Source organism: Bos javanicus, chromosome 15, assembly GCF_032452875.1.
Source record: "Bos javanicus breed banteng chromosome 15, ARS-OSU_banteng_1.0, whole genome shotgun sequence".
Lineage (NCBI taxonomy): Eukaryota > Metazoa > Chordata > Mammalia > Artiodactyla > Bovidae > Bos > Bos javanicus.
The window spans coordinates 24301126-24322084 of record NC_083882.1 but is presented as its reverse complement, the minus strand read 5'-3'; the positions used below and the strand labels follow the sequence as shown (position 1 = coordinate 24322084).

The window sequence follows — 20959 nt, the reverse complement described above, 5'->3', positions numbered from 1 at the left end:
ATATTGTAAAGCAATTATCTTCCAATTAAAAATAAATTTAGAAAAAAAGAAGGGAGGCAGAGGGATTGCTTAGAAGCCAAGACGTGATAGGAGTCTGAACCAACCCAGCAAGGTGGACCTTTCCTGACTGGTCAGGGTGGTGGAGAGGAAGCAAAGCTGACAGCTGCAAGTGTTGATTGAGTGAGTGGCGGCTGGAAAACTCTTTACTGGGCACTTACCATGTGCCACACTGTGTGCCACCGCTGCTGAGGACCTACCTGTCACCTCGCTCGTCACCCCTGTGCAGGGTGCCTGGGCTGCTGGAGGGAGCGCTCCAGGACGGGGACTGTCTGGGGTATTGGGAAGACAGAGGGACATTTGACTTGGGTCTTAAAGGATGGTGCAAGCTGATCACATCCCTGGGCTGCTTTAAAAAAATGTATATTTAAGAGATTTATTAAAGCATCTTATCTCAAAGATGGAAGCACATACACATTAGAAACATGCAACCATCATCTTCCACAGTCAAATAAAATGTGACATATTTTTTCTGTTCTCATAGCTGAAAACGTCAGATCTTACACTGAACTCATTCACCCTGAATATTGAATTCATTCTTTCTGAAAGTATCCAGGACAGCAAATAACCGAAACGCAAACTATTATAAAAAGAAAGTGCAAAGTTAAAAAAGAATACTTGTAGAGAATACCCCCTTTCCACCAACCCCCATCAAAGGCAAACAATGGCATTTTGCTCTTGCTTAACCTAGATAATCTTCAAAAATGACTAAAATGTAATATTCTTAACAACAGCAACAACACAATCTGATATCCAAATAGCTTGTCAGTGTTTGAAAATAAATACTTGAACAAAGGAAAATGTACTTTGTATCAAACATGTATCAGGACAAAAAGGTGGTACAGGGTTTATTGACAAAGGCAGAATTTCTTCAGGCAGGTATATAAGGAGGCGTTGGTTCTTTCCCAGGCATCTTCACTGCCATTTCATAGGTTGGCAAAACATACTGGGGAGGTGCTTCAAAGGCCGGATACACAGCAATCTATAGCATGTTGCTGCTGATGTATTCATAACAGTCCCAAACACAGTTGATCAGATAAGCCTTAAAGTGATGAACAAGGCGAAGAACACAAGAACAATGAACAGGAGGTAGCTGGAGTCCGATGCCAGGAGGTCACCTTTATAGGGAAAATCAGATAATTGATCCATGTAGTCTTTGATTCTTGGCAAATAAGTGAGAGAACTGAAAGCAACCAGGCAGCTGAGAAAAAAGTCAAAAAGCCAGGAGCAGACGAGCAGAATCAACCAACCCAACTGATAAGAAATTCCTCCGTATACCAGCATTAAACTGATGGTAAACATAAGAACAGAGACAGCAAAAAAGAAAACAGGCATTATCAGTCATTCTCCGGGACGAACAGTAATTGCCAGTGACTTCATACAGCTAGCCTTGAGTTTGGGTGTGTTACCTCCTCGGCCAGCAGAATTGCCATCAACAGGTTGAGCACCATGCATTCCGTCCCCAGGATGATCGTCAGGTGCGGACATCGCAATAGTCGAAGCACCAGGTGCTGTAGGACTGGTCACTGAGGCTCTGCTCCAAAGTCACGGACACCACTGGGAATCTTGAGGGCCTCTTTCTTGGCCCCTCACAAACGCCTTCCACCCCGCGGTTGAATATCGATAGCTCCGTCTCTGTGTACAAGCCAAACGACGAGTCTTCCTGGGCTGCACTTAAAAAATGATTGCCATTGCTCTAGGGATAAGGCCCAGTCTTTACCTTGGCTCTAAAGGCTCTGCCTAGGATTTCACTGGTGGTCTAATGGGAATCCACTTGCCAATGCAGAGGACACAGGTTCAGACTCCGTCTTTCGTCTGTTTCACGCTCTCTTTTGCACCTGGTACTTCTCAGAGCACTTCCTCACAGATGGAACTGAGGACCTTCTGTGGTCCTTTGGTTCGTGTGTGTTTCTTCCCATTAACCAGGGCAAGATCTTTGGAGCAGGGATTGAGTGCGATTTTTGCTCAGCATTGTATCTTTGGTGCTTACACAGTGCTTGGCACATAGTACATTCTCAACAAATATATATTGGCTGACTGGTGGACTAAAATAATTAGTATAAGGGGGATGGTCTTTCAGGAATAGAGGACAGCAGGAACACAGGTGCTGTGGTTTAGTGTAGGAAGGACTGGAGACTGGCTTATGCGAAAGGGGTTAAGCGAAGAAAAAATTAGGCTAGAAAAGTATGTTTGATATACTTGGAATAAACCGTCTGTGCCCTGCTAAGAACACCCTGGATTCACATTAGGTGCTCCCATTACATCCTGTTCCTCCCTGTCAGAGACGGCCCTCTAATTGTTGGCTTGACCCAACTAGACTATAAACTCCTTGAGGGCAGGGGCTCTGTCTGACTCGTTTGTTAATGTAACTCCAGAATCTAGAATGGTATATCTGGTACTTAGTAGGAAGCAACAAAAACTTGCTGAATGAATGAGTGAGTAAATGAATGAATGCTTTTTATCATGGGAGCTTGAGAGCCATGGTAGGTTTTTAATCTGTTTAGATTTGCTCTAGGAAATGCTGCTTCAGCAGCATGGTAGAAAAAAGAAGGGTACATTTTCATTTATTTTATCCTTTCATGTTGATACTTGCGCATCTAGATTTCCTGAAAAGGAAGAAGTAAAGGTGCAGACTGATTAGAATGGAATAGACGAGAAGCAGGAGACAAACTGGGCGGGTGTTAGAGTCATTCAGGGGAAGATGCTGTGGATGGTCAGGGGGGTAGCTGTGGGTAGTTGGAAGAAGGGGTGGACTTGAGAGATGACAAACTTGAATGATGGATGGAAGGTAAGGAGTTGGGAGCAGGCAAAGATGATCCCAAGATATTCCTGATTTCCATTTGCCAAAGAAAAGTCAAATTTCTGGCTGGGGAGAAAAGGGGCTAGTGAGGGGAGAAGATTAGTGAGGGGCTAGTGAGTAGGAGTCACCTCCCTCTCCAGGATTCTCGCCTGGAGAATCCCAGGAGGAGCCTCGAAGGCTGCAGTCCATAGTGTCGCACAAAGCTGGACACGACTGAAGAGACTTAGCACACACGAGCCCAGGCCCTGCAGGAGGGGCTGCCCTGCCCTCTTGGAAATGCTTGGGCACCCCCTATTCTAGACTTCAGGCAAAATAACAAGACAGAAGGGAGTGCTCCGAGACAATATGCTGATGAAAGAAAGCAGCTCATTATCGTATAAGACCACATAGATTTCTTTTCCTTCTAAATACATGTTTATCCATTTCTTTGTATTCAAAGCAAGCAATACGGCAACAGACACTTGGGGTTTCTTCACTATTTATTAATATGCAATAATGGTCTGGAATAACTTAACTGAATCTAGCATTTTCCCAATTTTCACTCATTAAAGCGTCCTTCTTATTAGACTTAGGAGTCATTCATTTAATTTCTTCATCGAGATAAACACTCTACAGAGGGTTGGATGGAAGGGGATGTGCTTGGGGCTCATTAGACTGTGGGATGGCAGTAGAGGGTCTGGTGGCTTGAACTAACCTCAGTGGGATGATCCAAACAGAACTTGAAAGAGGTGGGGCTATTTGAGGGGATGCAGGGATACTGTGGGTGTAGGTGGACCATGCTACAGATGGAGACTCCGTGAGGTTGATGGACTCATTGCTGATAGATGAAGCTAAAGAGGGGGGATAGATGGGACTAAGGGGGATATTCAGAGTGTTCCAGAATCTCAAGCTGGCATTACGCCAGACATGTTTTCCTCCTAGAGCACCAACCTTTCCCTCTCCAGAGGATAAAATGAGAGCAATTATGGAGGCTGTCTAAGCAAGTTGGAAATCCACAAGGGATGCAGTCAGAGAAGATCATGGGCAGGCTTAAATCCACAAAGGCTGAAGCTGTCATTCCCTGGCAGACGCAAAGGGGAGATAATGATCAAGCTGGAGCTCCATAGGCACTGGCTGGAGCTGCAGTCACAGGCGGGATTTCTTCTCTTGGAGCCTGCCCATGCAGTGAATATGTGGCTTGTGGGGCATATTTGGGAGTGGGGAAGACCCTGGGCCAGATGTCAGGAGACCTGGGCTTCCAAGCGCCCATGGCCTCCAATGTGCTGACTTACTCGCCTTTCAGAGCATCAGCTTTCTCCCTTGATAAGAGAGATGGTAGATTCAGTGGTCTCTTTTAAAAAACTTTATATATATGAGAATTCCATATAACTTGAACTTGGATATTTCCATTTGGGTGGGGGAGAAAGATCACAGTGTTATCTCTCTGGAGGTACCAGGTCCCAGCTGAAGGGCGGTTGCAAAAGGCCCTTGTTTTTTTCTTTTTTTCTTTTTTTTTTGAGAGTAGAAACTGATGGAGGAGAGAAAGCAAGAAAGCAAGTCTCAAGAGGAGGCTAATCTTTAGAAGTGGTCCGTGGAGTCAGGGAATATCAGTGCGGGGAGGCCAGGGGGCAGGGCCAGGACTAGGGTGAGATACATCTGAATCTTCAGGGTGAAATTACAGTGGGGTTATGCTTCAGTGGGTTTCGGATACAGCACACTAGGGCACCTGATTTAAGATGGCATCGTTCATGTTATTCAGGTGCTGACACTCGATCTGCCAGTGAGTGCCGTCTTAAATTCTGAACCCTACACTCCCACTGCTTCGCTCTAGAGGTAGGTATCCTGTCCAAACCAGCCAGAGCGACCCAGAGTGGCTCATCTTGGATGGAAGGAGTATCAGAGAGATAGAGAAGAGAGACTTCTTGGACAGCCAGGCAGAGAGAATGGCCAGAAGGAGGCCATTTCCTCTGCCTATTTTTAAGCTGCCTTTTTTTTTTTTTTTTTGCCATTGAGTTGTACAAGTTCTTTGTATATTTTATTGTATATCAAATATATGATTTGCAAAATTTTCTCCCATTCTACATGTTGCCTTTTTACTTTACTGATGGCTTTATTTTGTCATGCAGTCTTTTATGTAGTCCCATTTTTTCCTTTTTGCTTTTGTTGCCTTTAGTTTGGGTGTCAAATACAAGAATCAGGCAATGGCACCCCACTCCAGTACTCTTGCCTGGAGAATCCCATGGATGGAGGAGCCTGGTGGGCTGCAGTCCATGGGGTTGCTAAGAGTCGGACACAACTGAGCAACTTCACTTTCACTTTTCACTTTCATGCATTGGAGAAGGCAATGGCAACCCACTCCAGTACTCTTGCCTGGAGAATCCCATGGATGGAGGAGCCTGGTAGGCTGCAGTCCATGGGGTTGCTAAGAGTCGGGCACGACTGAGCAACTTCACTTTCACTTTCATGCATTGGAGAAGGAAATGGCAACCCACTCCAGTGTTCTTGCCTGGAGAATCCTAGGGACGGGGGAGCCTGGTGGGCTTCCACCTATGGGGTCGCACAGAGTCAGACACGACTGAAGCGACTTAGCAGCAGCAGCCTTCTCATTTCTCAGAAATTCAGCTCAAATATCTCCTCCATTGTGAAGCTCTCTCTGGGTCCTATGGGTAAGGAGTAAGCTAGCCCTTCATTCTCCTGTACCTCTGTGTTGATGCCTCCATTATTTCACTTTTTACAAAAACAATTCTTTATATCTGTTCCCATCTCTCCTCCCAGCGTGCACACTCCTAACTGTGGCTTATCATTCCCCAGGCCCAGGTTCGTTCCTGACACACAGTAAGTATTCATGTATGTAGGCTGAAGTATCAGTGCCTGGCCAAGGGCTTCTCAGCTCCAGCCATCGTGTTCTCCTCCTGCTTCTGGGACTGACTCATAGCTGACCTCTGTCTCTTCGTTGTATTGTGTGTGGAGATTTCTGTGTGATGATGAGAATGATGATACCATAATAGCACGTAATATTTACACAGAGTCTATGTTAGACACTAGATATAAAGCTACAAGATTTTAAAAAATGTATTTAAAGGATCAAGTATTTATGTATTTTGGTTGTACTGGGTCTTCCTTGCTACTCCTGGGCTTTCTCATTGCAGTGATTTTGGTGCACAGGCTTCTCATTGTGGGGTGGCTTCTCCTGTTGTGGGGCACAGGCTCTGGCTGCAAGGCTTCAGTAGTTGAGGCACATGGGCTTAGTTATTCCACGGCACGTGGGATCTTCCCTGTCCAGGGATTGAACCCATATCCCCTGCATTGGCAGATCGGATTCTCATCCACTGTACCACCAGAGAAGTCTGTTTAAAGTTTTATCTTCAATAGCTAAGAGTTTGATACCCAGTAACTCCTTTAATTCCAGCATCAGCTCTATGCTGCTGCTGCTGCTGCTGCTGCTGCTGCTAAGTCGCATCAGTCGTGTCCGACTCTGTATGACCCCATAGACGGCAGCCCACCAGGCTCCCCCGTCCCTGGGATTAAGGCAGGTACTAAGATCATAACTTCCCAGGCGAGGCTGGGTAAGGGAAGGAGCAGAACTGGGGTTGGATGAAGGCTGACTGTAACCCCATCTTCTTAGCTGTCCCATCTGAGGGCTCTTTGAGAGGCGTTGGAGGAGGAGGAGCCACACTAGCGTTTCCCTTCCCTGGGACCTCTTCTGCCTCCTTGGCTAAACAGATGTGGCTGCCAGGTGTGTTTAGCCCATCCTTGTGCTTTGAAGCAACATGGCACTGAAGTCTCCCCTAGCAGCTGGTTCCCAGGGCAGTGAGGCGGAGAGGGCCCATTTCCCTGGCATTGGGGTGACAAGTGCAGCCCGGAGAAGAGAGGTGGCAGATTCCCCGTCATCATCCCAACTGCAGCACGGAGACAGCCCCAGACTGCTGGGAAAGCCAACCCACACAGAGGTGAGATCTCATCTGCAGGGCTCAGAAACATTTCAGCAAATGCTGATGTCATTCTCCTGAATACAGCCCTGTCAGCAGGAAGGGGGTGGGGGGTGTATTATGCCAGCATGCATGGGGCACACTTTTTGGCACAAGGGGCCTGGTTGCTAAGCAACAGGAGCTGGCTTCCCCTCCTCCTTGTAACCTTTTTCTCTGTTTCTAAGCTTTCAGTTAGCAGATGGGAGGGGCTGGGGCTGCCCAGCCCAGACTAGCCCTTGGCCCCCTTTTCCTGCAACAAGGGGTCTATTCATGGTTTCTGAGCAGAGTTCATTGTCTCTCTTGTGTGTGTGTGTAGGGAGATGAAGGGAGGAGCCATGTGTGAAGCAGGGAGACCTCAGCCTCCAACCAAGCTGGCCAGGCTATTTAATCAATGCTGATCCAAGAACAGAGCCAGGACATTGCCTAGCAGACCCCCAGGCTTCCATCGGTGCCACTGACCCACATGGTAAGGCCAAGCCCTGTTCTGGCCTCTCTCTCTTTCAACCCCACCCTTGACCCCACCCTTGGGCTTCTTTGTTGTTGTTCAGTGGCCAAGTCGAGTCTAACTTCTTGCAGCCCCATGGACTGCAGCACGCCAGGCCTCCCTGTCCCTCACCATCTCCCAGAGTTTGCCTAGTTTCATGTCTGTCGAATCAGTGATGCCATCCAACCATCTCATCCGCTGCCACCCTCCTTTCCTTTTGCCTCTGGCAGCTCTGGTGCACAGGCTGGATCCTAGAGGGGGCCCGTGTGGCCAGCCTTCTGGTTTCATTTTCCCTGGGGGCTGACATCTAGTTCCCTCTCTCATCCCCCACAGGGCTAAGCCAGGCGCTTTGCCCATAGGTGACTCTTAGTAAATCATTATTACTCAAAAGGAGGGCCTGTGTCATTAAAGACCGTTTTTGCAGGCTACCACAGGAGCCTGGACAGGTGAGTGCTGATTTGGGGCAGCGTCCCAGGTGAGGCCAGTTTGTGCAGAGGCTGAATGTCAAGCCAGGCTCCCTTGATCCGAGACAGGAAAAAAGGCTGAGCGTGCCCTGGAATTCTCTCCAGACCAAGACTGTTGACATGGGTGGAGTATAATTTCATTGAAGAAAGGATCCATAGCTTTTACATATTTCTAATTAATACATGGGGCTTCCCTGGTGGCTCTGACGGTAAAGAATCTGCCTGCAATGCAGGAGACCTGGATTCGATCCCTGGGTCAGGAAGATCCCCTGGAGAAGGAAATGGCAACCCACTCCAGTATTCTTGCCTGGAGAATTCCACGGACAGAGGAGCCTGGGGGGCTACAGTCCATGGTGTCACAAGAGTCAGACATCACTGAACAACTAACACACTATTAATATATTATTCTACTTAATATTTGTGTTTTACTTTATAAAACCCTTTCAGCCACATAATCTGTTTAGTTTCTTCCTTCCTCCTTCCCTTCCTCTTTCTTTCTCTGCCTTCTTTTCTTCTTTCCTTCCTTCTATTCAATGTGGATTAACTGAATTCCCACTTTGTGCTAGGACTTGAGCCAGACCCTGGGATCCTAGACCCAGAGAGAAAGGGGAGAGAGAAAGACAAGTAAAGGAGCATAATATAGGGTCACAATAGGTGCCCTGCAGGTTGAAGAAAGCTTCTGGAAAAGATGGCACTTAAGCTGAGTCTTGAAGGGTCCTAGGGGTCAGTGTGTGGAAGGGGAGAGCAGTCGCCATGCCTTTGTGGAGTGAGAGTGTGTGAAGGCATGAGGATGGGCATGTGTGTTAACATGACCCCGAGTCCTGCTGTGGAGGAGTAAGCACTGGCAGGTGAGGATGGAGAGCTGAGGAGGGTGAGATCACAGAAAATGCTGCGAGTCGTGCCAGGGTGCTTCTCCTGAAGGCTACAGAGACCTACTGGGTGCTGTGAAGACGAGGTTAGCTTGCTCATGTTTGCATTAGAAAGATCACTCTGGCTTGGAGAAGGAATGGAGACAAGGCTAGAGAGGGGAGGCTACTCAACAGGAAGCAGGATTTATCACTCTTATTTCACAAATGAGAAAATGAAAATTTGGAGGGCTGATGAGTCACCATGTTCACACAGTAGGCTGTAGACCTGGCTTTGAACTAGGAATTTCAGACAAATGTCTGACCTACCCTCCTCTAAGCTTTCTTACTCCCATTCCTTTGCCTCCTCAGTACCCTTTTCCTGGAACACCCGATGCCCATATATGTCATTTCAAACCCTATTCATCTATGAGGGCCTGTCTCAAAGGCTGCCTCTTCCAGGGAGCCTTTCTTGATCTTCCCAATAAGAAGAAAGCTGTCCTTTTAAATCCCAGTGGTAGCTGAACGGAACTTCCCTTTTGTCACTGAACACAACTTACCTTCAAGGACTCACACACAGATTCTCTGGGTTGGTGGTGGTGGAGGTCCACATTCATTTATCTTGAAGTCCTTACAGCACCCCCATCGTGGCCTGTCCACTTGGGCTAAATACTATCTACTGGGTGAGTGACTGCATGGTTCACTGGGGAGGGGCTCTTCTTCCTCTGAGATGGGAGGGAATGATGAAGGTGGGATCTTAGGGTCTGATGAGGGATGTTGAGGGGTTCAGTGGATGCCCTCCATGCTGGTGAGGGGGCGGTGAAAAGTGTGGGCTTCGGAGTCAGCCCAGTCGAAGCTCGGGTGTCTGCTGTGCCACTTACTGGGTGGGTGAGAGTAGGGTGGGTAGGGCAAGGGGTTCCAGGAGAGCTGGGAGGCCCGAGGGGCCTCTATGGGGACGCACACCGAGTCCCCAGGGTGGAAAAAGACTTGCAAGTGGCAGCGAGGGAGTGGCAGGAGTTAGACAGTGGGGACTTGTGCTGGGCGGAGATTTTCTTCTTGGTGAGTGACTGACAGCTGTTCCCACAGAGCCCGATGCTGGATGGCCAAGCTCCCACAGAGGCTCAGGATGCAGAGGAGGGGCCAGGATCTGCAGAGCCAGGAGACTTGCTACGGAGGCCTGAGACCCAGCAGCAACCCAGTAGGCCAGACTGGGCCACGGGGGAATGACAGGGTGGGGCAGTGAAGGAACGATCTTCCCACACCCCCCAGCTTCCTTCTCCCCAGATCTTCCTCGGTCAGCCTTAAGTGTCTGATGGCCAGAGGCTTTCTCACTATCCGTCCTGGACCTGCTTTCTCTCTGTTTCCCATATGGGGGCTTGAGTGGGCTCTGAGGCTCCAGTGATCGGAGCTCTGCCCCTCACCCATCCCGTGATAATGGGTCAGGGGCAGGTGGGCAGGTGCAGTGGGGCAAACTCCTGCCACCGCTTGGTGGCTGTCTCGACCTCGGGGTGCAGTGGGCTGGTGGGCAGGGGCAGGGCCCTCAGACACTCCTCTGCCCTCCCCACAGTGTCTGGGGCAGGGCGCTGGTGTGCCGGGCGGCGCTGCTGGGCGGTACTGGGAGCCCTGGGGCTGCTGGCTGGTGTGGGCGTTGGCTCCTGGCTTCTAGGTCAGTGCTGGGACCTTCAGTGGCTGGGGGAGGGACAAAGAATGGACTCTGGGGGTGCTGGGAGAGAGGAGCAGGAAGTGAGTGGGTGTCTAGGGCAGGTGGGATGACTGCCTTTTCCATCTACTCTGACAGCAAATGGAGACGGGATGCAGGTCAAGCTGGAGGGCCTCGGGCTCTATGTAGAGGAACGTTTTTGTCCTGTAGTGAGAAATGTGCTTGAGCAGGTGATCCAGGGAGGCCCTGGTCAAGCTGCACCTGGACATCTTTCCCAGTGCGAGAGAGAGAGACAGACAAACACAGACAAGACAGAGAGCGCGATGCCTCTGCGTATTGGGAGGGACCTGCCTAAAGCAGGGTGGTAACAAGGAGTCCCCGGAGGCTGCCTTGCCACCCTCTGCAGCAGATGTCTTGTTCTGCACCTGGGCTCCCTCCTGGGGGAATCCCTTCCTTTCCCAGCCTCTTCTCCTTGTCTTTGTCTTCTGAAGTGCTGTATCTGTGGCCAGCTGCCTCTCAGCCCACTCCTGAAACCCTGCAGGATGAGATGACTTTGAACTGCTCCGAGGCCAGCAGTGAGGAAGCCCTGCTCCCCTCGATTCCCAGAACAGGTGAGCCACACCCCCAAGGTGGGGAGACTTCCCTCCCCAACCCCAGGCCCAGGGCCCCTGCACAGCACTGGGATCCTTCCAGTTTACTGTCATCCACCTGCATCTCCTGTGCTGTGAAGGTGAGGCCCTCGTGCAGCCTCCAGGAGCTGATCTCTGATTCAGGGCTTTCAGCACTCCCCGGGGACTGTTTTGATCCCTAGCGGAGGCACAGCTAAAAACCCAGGCTGCCAGGAGAGGTGGCGACTTGCCATTTGGACAAAGGGAGCCTGCCATGTGGGGCAAGAGGAGCCAGGTGTGTGTTGGGGGCCAGTGCGTGGTGGACATGGGTCTTGACCCAGCGGCAAAGTGTAGAGGCTGGAAACATCACACCACACTATCTCCCCATCCTCCCCCCGTGAATTTTCTCACCTCCCCTACAGGTAAGGGTGGAGGGTCAGAAGATACGGTGCTGCAAAGCCTGGGGTTAGAATCAGTTACAGAAATTATTTAGGATCGGCTTGCCTGCCTTTGCTAGCTGTGTGTGCCTCTGAATACATTACTTCTTTGAGCTTCCATGTCCTTCTCCATGAAGTGGAGATAAAAATATTTACCGCGTGAAGCTGTAAGCATAATAAGAGCATAAAGTAAAGGAGCTTACCATAGAGCCCGGAAAAAGCAGATGCTCAATAAGTGGGCACCATCACCAGTACTGTCACAAGATTTGAAATTGGGTGCTGCTGCTGCTACTGCTGCTAAGTCGCTTCAGTTGTGTCTGACTCTGTGTGACCACAGAGACGGCAGCCCACCAGGCTCCCCGGTCCCTGGGATTCTCCAGGCAAGAACACTGGAGTGGGTTGCCATTTCCTTCTCCAAAGCATGAAAGTAAAAAGTGAAAGTGAAGTCGCTCAGTCGTGTCCTACTCTTAGCAACCCCATGGACTGCAGCCTACCAGGCTCCTCCATCCATGGGATTTTCCAGGCAAGAATAGTGGAGTGGGTTGCCATTGCCTTCTCCACAAATCGGATGACCTGGCTCCATCACTTGCAGATCCTGTGACCTAGGGCAGGTCTCTTGATCTTTGTGCCTTACTTCCTGCTGCAGAATGGGGAGGATGGGCATTCTCATGCCATTGCGAGGCTGTGACCCTTGGTGATGGAGCACGTGTAAAAGCGCTTGGTTAAACACAAACCTGAAGGGGCAGCACAGAGAGAGGGGTTCTTTTGTTCTCAGCACTGGCTGGCTCCCGGGGGAACAGTGAGCCCGACATTGGGTGACCCAGGCGATCATGAAGGCCTTTTCAGGCCCCACGGTTGAGGGGTCCAGCTCCTCCATCCTGCTGCAGATGGGAAGTGGCTTTCATGCCGTGGTCTCAGTATCTTTCAGAATAAACACTTCTGAGGACTTCTTGCTGGAAGTACAGCTGAGGGCCCGGCAAGACTGGCTGCTGGTGTGCCATGAGGGCTGGAGCTCTGCCCTGGGGGCACGTGTCTGCAGGAGCCTCGGACATCTTAGGTAACTGGGGCTGGACCTGGGGCCTGGGGAAGGTGGAGGGTGGGTGGGTCGGGGAGGGGCTTTGGAGACCCTGCCTGCTACCCTCAGAGTACTCAGGAAATGACAAGAGGTCATTTTGTCGTCTCCTGGCCTCTGGGCATGATGGCAGCCTGTTTCTCTCCTTTGGGCATCCTTGCTTTTCAACAAAATATAAATCCCAGCAGAAGTCATTCATTGTCAAAGTCTTGCTCAGTCATTACCCTGGTGCAGTATTTCCTGTACATTCTGTTATACTAACCCCTCTTCTCTCATATTGCCATTTAAAGCCAATTTCTTCCCATTTTATTCCCCTTTCTTATCAAGACTCACTCACCACAAGGCGGTGAACCTGTCTGATGTCAGGCTCAACAGTTCCAGGGAGTTTGCTCAGCTCTCTCCTAGACTGGAAGGCTTCCCGGAGGAGGTGTGGCAGCCTAGGTAGGGCTTCTCTGGAAGGGGTAGACTTGGGGGTGGGACTGAGTGGTGCCCCTCGCTTCCATGAACAACCCAACAAAAACCTTCCTATCATGGGAGCTTAGTGGTGAGGACACTGGAGGCGTAAGATAGGACGACAGAGAGGAATTTTTCATTTCATACGAGTTCTGCCTATATACATAATTTATTTGCCCATCACAAAAATGGCAGGATTGGGTGTTATTGTCAGAGGATTTGAAATGGTACTCTTATTCCCATTTCACAGATGGGGAAACTGAGATTCAGTGAGATAAAGGGCCTTGTGTAAGGTCGCAGAACTGATAATCGGCCAAACCATGTCTTGAAACCAGGCTCTTGCCCCCAAACTAGTCCCCCTTACCCCTGCCACACTTTATTTGGATGATTCTGGTATCTCAGGAGAGAGATAGTGGACTGCTTGGAACCCAGAGACTCTCCAGAGAAGAGAGGGTTCTGGAACGGACCTTCCCCCGATCCTGGGGGAGGGCGTCCTCAAGCTTTCCAGCAGTCCTCTCAACCCTGCTCTGAAGCCTTCTCACCTCTGCAGCCACTGTTTCTGTCCCCTCTGAACCTCGGCCCCTCTGGCCCAGCTCCTGCCCCCTCATGCTCCATCAGGGGCACGCAATGCTCCTGCCTTAGATATCTGAACAGGCAAAGGTAACAGTAGTGGACAGACTCGGCCAGGAGAGCCAGAGGGCTGTGGGTTTGGGAAACCAGTAGAAACCGAGGATCCAGGCGTTGGATGCTGGGGGCAAGAGGTGAGCAGAGGAGAGAGCTTTGGTCCAAAAGGAGTGGAGGTTTATGCTAAGAAAGAGGAGGGGAGAGGAGGGGGGCTGTGAGTACACAGCGCTGGGCAGAGGGCTTGGATTAAGTGGAGTCGGCTTGGGTTGGAACAGGAGGTGAAGGACCATGTCTGTTCACTCACTCACCTATTCACTCTGAGCGTACCGGGCGCTTCAGTGGGAACTACTGAATTTTTACATCCATCAGTGCTCTATTTGTAATTCTGGGCTCTGCCCACATCGACGCCCTGAATGGCCAGGCAGAGCCTGCTTACTGCCCCAAAGACCTGCTACAAGGAGGGGTCTGAAGGCTTGGGTGGGGGCGGGAAGCAGACATCTGTGGCCACAGAGTGGCCCTGTCTGCTGTCCCACAACAATGCCCCCTCCTCCAGGCCCCAAGGGGTGTTGGGCTGGGCTGGGCCCCTGTCCAGCTCCCTGCTGGCGCTGCCTCTGTTTTGCAGGGACCGCTGTGCTTCTGGTCAGATCGTCTCCCTCAAGTGTTCCGGTGAGTCCCCTTACGGGTCTGGGAAGGAGGCGGTGGGAGAAGGAGGTCTCCCTCATGCCCCTGGGTGGAAGAGCCCCAGTGGGAGGCTCGCCTGGGTCTAGGGGGATGTCTTGCCCACCCACGCACCGGGCCCTTCCTGCAGACACAGTTTTGCCAGAACAGAGCCCCATGGACACCTCTGTTCTGTTCCCCACCAGCTGCTGACCTGGGCAGGCAACCTCCTTGCCTCACTCCCCGCCCTGGCCTCTGACACCCCCTCCCCTTCTTCCAGAGCACCCCAAAGGGGGACCAGCAGCTTCTAGAATCTAAGGAGGGCAAGGAACTAGGGGCCAAGTGGGAGACAGTGTGTAGAGTTCCTTTCTCCCGTCTTCCCAGTCATCTAGCCATCTTCACGTGTCATCTTCCCACACGACAGGCCCCCATTTGACCTCTCCTATGGCCCAGGCGTTTTCTTAAGTCCTGTGGCGCCATGGACGATGCAGTCACAGTCCCTCCCTTAGTGAGATGGCCTTTCCGCTCCATGCTTAGGACCAGGAATGATAAACGGGAGCTGTCCACACTCCCCGGCAGACAGCACCGTGCTGACAGCCACCTCTGTGTCCATCTCACGGGTGCTTCTCTGTTTGCAGAGTGTGGGGCCAGGCCCCTGGCTTCCCGGATCGTGGGCGGGCAGGCAGCAGCTCCTGGGCGCTGGCCCTGGCAGGCCAGTGTGACCCTGGGCTCCCGGCACACATGTGGGGCCTCTGTTCTGGGCCCGCGCTGGGTGGTGACCGCGGCGCACTGCACGCACAGGCAAGTCTGGGGCCCCCCAAAACGGGAGGGGGGCGCCTCTGGGGCCTTTTCTGAAAGTCAGCCGTTGGTACGTTCTGTATAAGACGTCCAACTGTCTGCCTGCCACGTCCGGTGCGAGTGGGCCCCGGAGTGTTTGTGAAATTCTCCCTGTTCAAGACCTGCCGGAATGGCAATAATAATACAAACATTGGTTCTTCGGCTTCATTTGGTTTTTAAGGTTTTAAAATGCTTTCCCACTCATAGCCCTCTGTACTAATGTTTATCAGCACCGTAGTTAAATCCATTTCCATGTGATTCTTTATGTCCTTCCTCCCCTTGAGATTGGAAGCTCCATGGGGGCAGGCAAGAGTCTTGTTTATCACTGAATCTCTTTGTGGATTTCCCTTGCCTTGTTCCCATGGCCTAGAACAGTCCTGAAATACAGCAGGTACTTAATACTGGTTGGAAGGAAGGAAGGGTTCTCTGCCCATCTTCTTTGACAGAAGGCAGGGCAGGTCGTGTAACCCTCATGTTATAGCGAGGAAGCCAAGGCCAGGAGAGGGGAAGTGGCTCCCTTGTGATCACACCTAGGAAGTGGGGAGACCACACCTAGGAAGTGGGGAGACGGTGCTGAGCGCAGCCTTGCTGAGTCAGCTTAGAGCTCTCATACCACATGAGGCTCTTCCTTATCTGTTGCAAAACCTGGAGGGGGTTATACTGGAGGGAGGCAGTAGTGGCCGATGACCATAGCGTCTCATTTCTCAATCCATCAGGGCCTGAGCATTTATTAAGCACCTACTGCATGCCCAGTGTCTTACCAAATGCTGGGGTAGATTCAAAAAGGCCTGGGTCCTGGGAACTTGCAGCCCGGTGATGGGGCCCCACTAATAGCCTTTCTGGTGGCTTCTTCCACCTGCCACCTCACCTATGTCAGCGTCTCCTGCCCCTCCTTCCCCCGGGCTCAGCGCGGCCTCCATGTGCAGTTTCAGGCTGTCCCGCCTGTCCAGCTGGCGGGTCCATGCGGGGCTGGTCAGCCACAGCATGGTCAGGCCACACCAGGGGGCTGTGGTGCAGCGGATCATCACCCACCCTCTGTACAGCGCCCAGAACCATGACTATGACGTGGCCCTCCTGCAGCTCCGCACCCCACTGCACTTCTCAGGTGAGGCTGCGGTGAGGGGGTGGAGGGTGGGAGCCACGAGGGTTCCTAGAAGCCCCCCATGCTGTGAATCTTACAATGGTCTCTTCACTTGGGGACCGTCATGGACTCTGGGGACCTTGGATTGCACCAACTCTTCCACATGCTCTTTTGGGGACAAAGAGTCTGGCCCTTTTCATAGCTGGGTGGCAGGTGGGATTTGCCTCGAGGTCCCCAGAAGAGCTTCCCAGTGACTCCTTCTCCAGCAGGCTGCTCCACCCAGTTTCCAGGCTGGTGCCAGGTCCCAGCCGGGTTAGGAGGGATAATAGTTAACTATATAGTTACTGGGCTTCTTATGTGGCCCTAGTAGTAAAGAACCCGCCTGCCAATGCAGGAGATGTAAGAGACACAGGTTTGATTCCTGGGTAGGGAATATCCCCTGGAGGAGGGAATGGCTACCCACTCCAGTATTCTTGCCCAGAGAATCCCATGGACAGAGGAGCCTGGTAGGCTACAGTCCATAGGGTTGCAAAGAGTTGGACACGACTGAAGCGACTTAGCACACAGCACGTGTAGTTAATAGGATAACAGTTAATAAGCAGCACCATGTTATGGTTAATAAGACTTACTTTACCAAATATCCTTTCACCCAACCCCCCATCCTTGTAACAACCCTTTGACCTCCCCATCCTCATAACAAGCCTGTCAGGGAGCTGAGGCAGGTGTGTACAGATGAGGGAAGTGACTCTCTTCCAGTTCAGGAGGCAAACAGTTCCCGGGCAGGGCGTCTCCTCCACAGTGTCTGCCCTCGAAGGCCAGCTCTCTCTTCCGCATGCATGTGCCAGGCATGCACACACACCTGTGCATGCCCTCACACACTCGTGCAAGGCTCACATGAGTACACAGGCACACCTACTCCTGTGCACGCTTACTCTCACACCACACACACACACACACACACACTCATACACACTCAGCACTCCTCCCTTCCATTGGTTCCTGTTGGGGTATCCCCAGCAACATATGTTGCTGTATACTGTTTACAGAGTCTGCCATATACGAGTGCTCTCTGCACTGCTATTCAACAGCTAATGCTTCTAAATTGACTTAAATATACTCAAAGGGAAATTTGAGGCTTCCACCAGACTGGAGACCTTATGACTTAGAGGGAATATAACAACCACAAAAATGTACAGACTGGAAGCAAAACAGTGCTCAAGTCCCAGCTTGGCACTGTGCTCTGCAGAACTACTGACTCAGGCTGCTCTCTGTGTGCTTAGAAGGGGAGGATGGAAGTCCAGAGAGGCACAGAGCAGCCCAGACAGTCTCTCTCCTCATTGCAGAGAGGCTGAAAGAGAAATGAAGAGGAAATACTTTCTCCCAGTGAAGTGGTGTTTATCTAAGGGCAGGCCTATACACTGTAAAATCAGGTTCGCGCTCACCCATAGAACGGGTCCCATGGTTTTGGAACCATGTCCCAAGAGGATCTAGACACCCTGGGGAAAATCCAAACAGGGTCCTCATTAGGAGAGGCTAGGTACAAGCGTCCAGCGTGAGTTTCCCTCATCGGTCCCAGGTGGGGTATCATGTGTACCCTGCCCAGCCTAGGATGCCAGGTACACAGCAGTTTCCACAGGGTCCTCTGCGTGAATGGTGACCCCCAGGTGGTACAGAGCCTGGCCCGCACAACCACGCGGGAAGCTGGAACTAGGACTGTTTGAAGAAAGGGGCGAGGAGGACTGGCTGGCCTTGGTCCTTGCGCCCAGGCTCGGGGGCAGAGAGGGGGAGCCTGAGTGGGGCCCAGGACCACTGCCTCTCCGCAGACACCGTGGGTGCCGTGTGCCTGCCGGCTGAAGAGCGGGATTTTCCGAGGGGCTCGGAGTGCTGGGTGTCTGGCTGGGGCCACACTGACCCCGGCCACAGTGAGTCAGCTCCCAGGGCCCTGTGTGCACAGGATGGGGGGTCGGGGGCGGGAGGGGAGGAATCTGTCCCCAGAAGTGAGGCACCACGGCCTCCTCCTCCCTGGCCACAGGGCAGCACAAGCCCCCTTCTCCTCTGGCATCACCCTCGGTTAGATGGGGGCCCCAGGGTCCTTCTGGGAGAACAAACTGGTATTTTCCCTGAAACCCAGGCCCTTTCTTCTCCCTCCCCGCCTCCCAGGAGTGCCAGGGCCTCAGCATCAGGGTGTATGTGTGATGCATACCCCTCCCCTCCAAGTCTGATGGACCCTCCTGGCCAGAGTCCTGGGCTTCCATGTCCCTGGGGTCGGCCCTCTAGCGCCTCTGCCTCTCCCGCCTCCGTCTGTGACCCTCCCATCTACCTCCCTGCAGCCCGCAGCTCCGACGTGCTCCAGGACTCCGTGGTCCCTCTGCTCAGCACCCAGCTCTGCAACAGCTCTTGCGTGTACAGCGGAGCCCTGACGCCCCGCATGCTGTGTGCCGGCTATCTCGATGGGAGGGCGGATGCGTGCCAGGTGCGGCCGAGGGCCTGGTGCGGGGCGGGGGCTGCGGGCTGGGCGCCTGGCTGACGTCTTCTCTGGTAGCAGAGGAAGAGCCCAGGCAAGTGGGCAGCGCAGTGAGGGTCAAGGATGGGTGAGGCGAGACGGGATTCATCCTGGAAGCAGGACGGCTTGGAGGGCAGGGTGCGCGCCCAGCCTGGGGTGGGGGCGGGGAGCACGCTGGCGCCTCTCCACCAGAAGGGACTTAACTGCCCGCTTCTCTGTGTCTGGTGGCTGGATCCCTCAGGGGGACAGCGGGGGTCCCCTGGTGTGCCTGGACGAGGGCACGTGGCGCCTGGTGGGGGTGGTCAGCTGGGGACACGGCTGTGCAGAACCCAGCCACCCCGGAGTCTACGCCAAGGTTGCCGAGTTCCTGGACTGGATTCAGGACACGGCAGCGCAGGTGAGTGGGGGCAAGTGGAGAAGACCAGTTTGTGAAAGACCCAACCCTTGAAACCGTGATTCTCGCCCCTTAGGCCTGGGCCCTGCTGGGGGCGGGGGAAGGTTTCAGAGGAAGTGATGCTTGTGACAGCTGAATCCATTCTATCAGTTTAAGCATTCACTCGGGAAGAATCGACCCGAGTTTGTAGCCCGGATTCCTAAGCTTGGTAAACTTCAGTGTCCTGGTTATAACCATCCAGTCTGTCTTATATGCTGTGATACATGAAGATTACATGAAGTAAGGCCTGCCCAGCTCTAGGCTTGGAGTGAGTGACCCAAGTGTTATGATGCGTTTATCTATGTTCATTACTCTTCCCTGGTCCTGCCTGCCCTCCCTGTACTAGGGAGAGAGCCCAGCATCTAGCAGTCTGGTTTCAGCAACTAATTCATTTTGTGTGGTCCTGAGCCAACCTCTCCACTTCATCCTTTCAGTGGGAGAGGCAAGTGAGAGAACAAGAGCATGTGATTTGTATAAAGTCCTTTACAAATGCAGGGCGTGCGTCTTTCTGCAAAGCTGGGCTCAGGGCAGGTAGTGGATAATACATTTTGTAGAGTTTACAGGACACCTATGTATCCATCTTCTCATTCAAACCTTACAAAAACCCTAGAGAAACAGATATGCTAGTCCTGTTTGACAGAAGTGTAAATGAAGAAGCTGAGTGGTTAAGTGATGTTTAAAAAAAAATGTTTTTGGAGTATAGTTATTTACAGTAATGTGTTGGTTTCAAGTGTACAACAAAGTGAATCTGTTATACAGATATATATATTCACTCTTTTTAAGATTCTTTCGGACATATACACACAGCTATATATAAAATAAGTGATCTATTAAAATGCTAGCTGCTTGGCTCATGGAGGGAGGAACCACGCTGTGGATCAGCTCCTTTCTCCTTCAGCCCAGGACTCCCTTCCCCAGTCGTATTGATTGGTTTTCTCCATCTCACTACACACCAGCTTCATGTTTCCTGGGCTCTCTGGCAGGTCCACTAGATGGAGGAGAAGCAGCCCCAGATGCAGGAGGCATGAATCTCTTTTCAGTGCACAGGAGACAGTCACCACCCACCGGCCGGCCTCCAGGCCACTGTGCCTGTCTCTGTGGGCCCTGATTTCCAGTCTGTCTCAGCGGAGTGCCTCAAGGACGGGAGAGAAGCTGGGACAGGGCTGGGAAGATGGGGGAGCAGAGGGCTGGGGCACGGGGAGCAGCTGGAGAGGAAGAGGCTGTCAGTGGCAGCGAGGAGCCTGCCCTTCTGCCCCATCCCCTCTGTGGTCCTGTGCACATCTTTGGGAGGACGCTCAAGCCTGCCCTGGGCCTGCCTTCTCCCAACTCTCAGGTCGGGGAAGTGGCTCCCCAGAGACCCAGACTGGGAAGCTCCTGGGCAGATGGGGTCAAGACTGGGTCAGCCCAGGTTCAGCCCATGGAGTCAGGATCCTCTCCACTCCCTGTGGATCTCACCTGCTCCCTGCTCTCACTTGGCTCTGGCTGGCTCTGCTGCGGTAGGGCAGGAGACCACTGTAAGAATACTCTGGTCGGCATTGGAATGGTGGGGAGGTTATAAAATTACAGTTCTGTGAACTGGTCCGGAACTTCCGGTATTAAAGCAAAATACGGTCTCTGTCTCCTCGTTGCATTCCTGCCTTCTCTCTCTCACACGCCCACGGGAAGGTGGTAGTAGAATAATTTCCTCCCATGCATGTTTCTTAAACCTCTGGAGCTCGTTCTCTCTAGTGCTTATTTATGTACTTCTTTACATTTGTCAGGACTTCCCCAGTAGCTTCGAAGGTAAAGAATCTGGCCCCAATGCAGGAGACCCAGGTTCGGTCCTTGGGTTGGGAAGATCCCCTGGAGAAGAGAATGGCAATCCACTCCAGTATTCTTGCCTGGAATATTCCATGAACAGAGGAGCCTGGAGGGCTACAGTCCATGGGGTCACAAAGAGCTGGATACGACTGAGCGACTACATTTGTTAAATCTACATGTCATGATTGGCAACAAAC

General features: G+C 52.1%; 1 protein-coding gene and 1 pseudogene across 2 annotated transcripts; one reads left to right on the top strand and one right to left on the bottom strand.

Annotated features, from left to right (window-relative positions):
• Nucleotides 1-892: 892 nt before the first annotated feature.
• Nucleotides 893-4586, bottom strand: LOC133261608 (lysosomal-associated transmembrane protein 4A-like; annotated as a pseudogene).
• A 2536-nt stretch (nucleotides 4587-7122) lies between these two features.
• Nucleotides 7123-20581, top strand: TMPRSS5 (transmembrane serine protease 5). 2 transcript variants are annotated; one of them, XM_061440341.1, is made up of 13 exons: nucleotides 7123-7270; nucleotides 9684-9795; nucleotides 10165-10263; nucleotides 10749-10868; nucleotides 12221-12359; nucleotides 12702-12815; nucleotides 14074-14117; nucleotides 14747-14909; nucleotides 15872-16050; nucleotides 17850-17948; nucleotides 18357-18499; nucleotides 18771-18926; nucleotides 19946-20581. In XM_061440341.1, exons 1-13 carry the CDS (start codon nucleotides 7268-7270, stop codon nucleotides 19952-19954), a joined length of 1380 nt encoding a protein of 459 aa, XP_061296325.1. In that variant the 5' UTR covers nucleotides 7123-7267; the 3' UTR covers nucleotides 19955-20581. The 2 variants fall into 2 exon arrangements, with proteins under 2 accessions (XP_061296325.1, XP_061296326.1); XM_061440342.1 differs by lacking the exon at nucleotides 10165-10263.
• The last annotated feature ends 378 nt before the right edge of the window (nucleotides 20582-20959 follow it).

What these genes read in the sequence shown, in the direction of transcription:
- TMPRSS5 (XM_061440341.1), top strand. An exon ending in CCCCTCGATTCCCAGAACAG is followed by an intron (nt 10,869 to 12,220) that starts GTGAGCCACACC and finishes CCGTGGTCTCAG; the next exon opens with TATCTTTCAGAATAAACACT. An exon ending in GGAGGGCGGATGCGTGCCAG is followed by an intron (nt 18,500 to 18,770) that starts GTGCGGCCGAGG and finishes TGGATCCCTCAG; the next exon opens with GGGGACAGCGGGGGTCCCCT.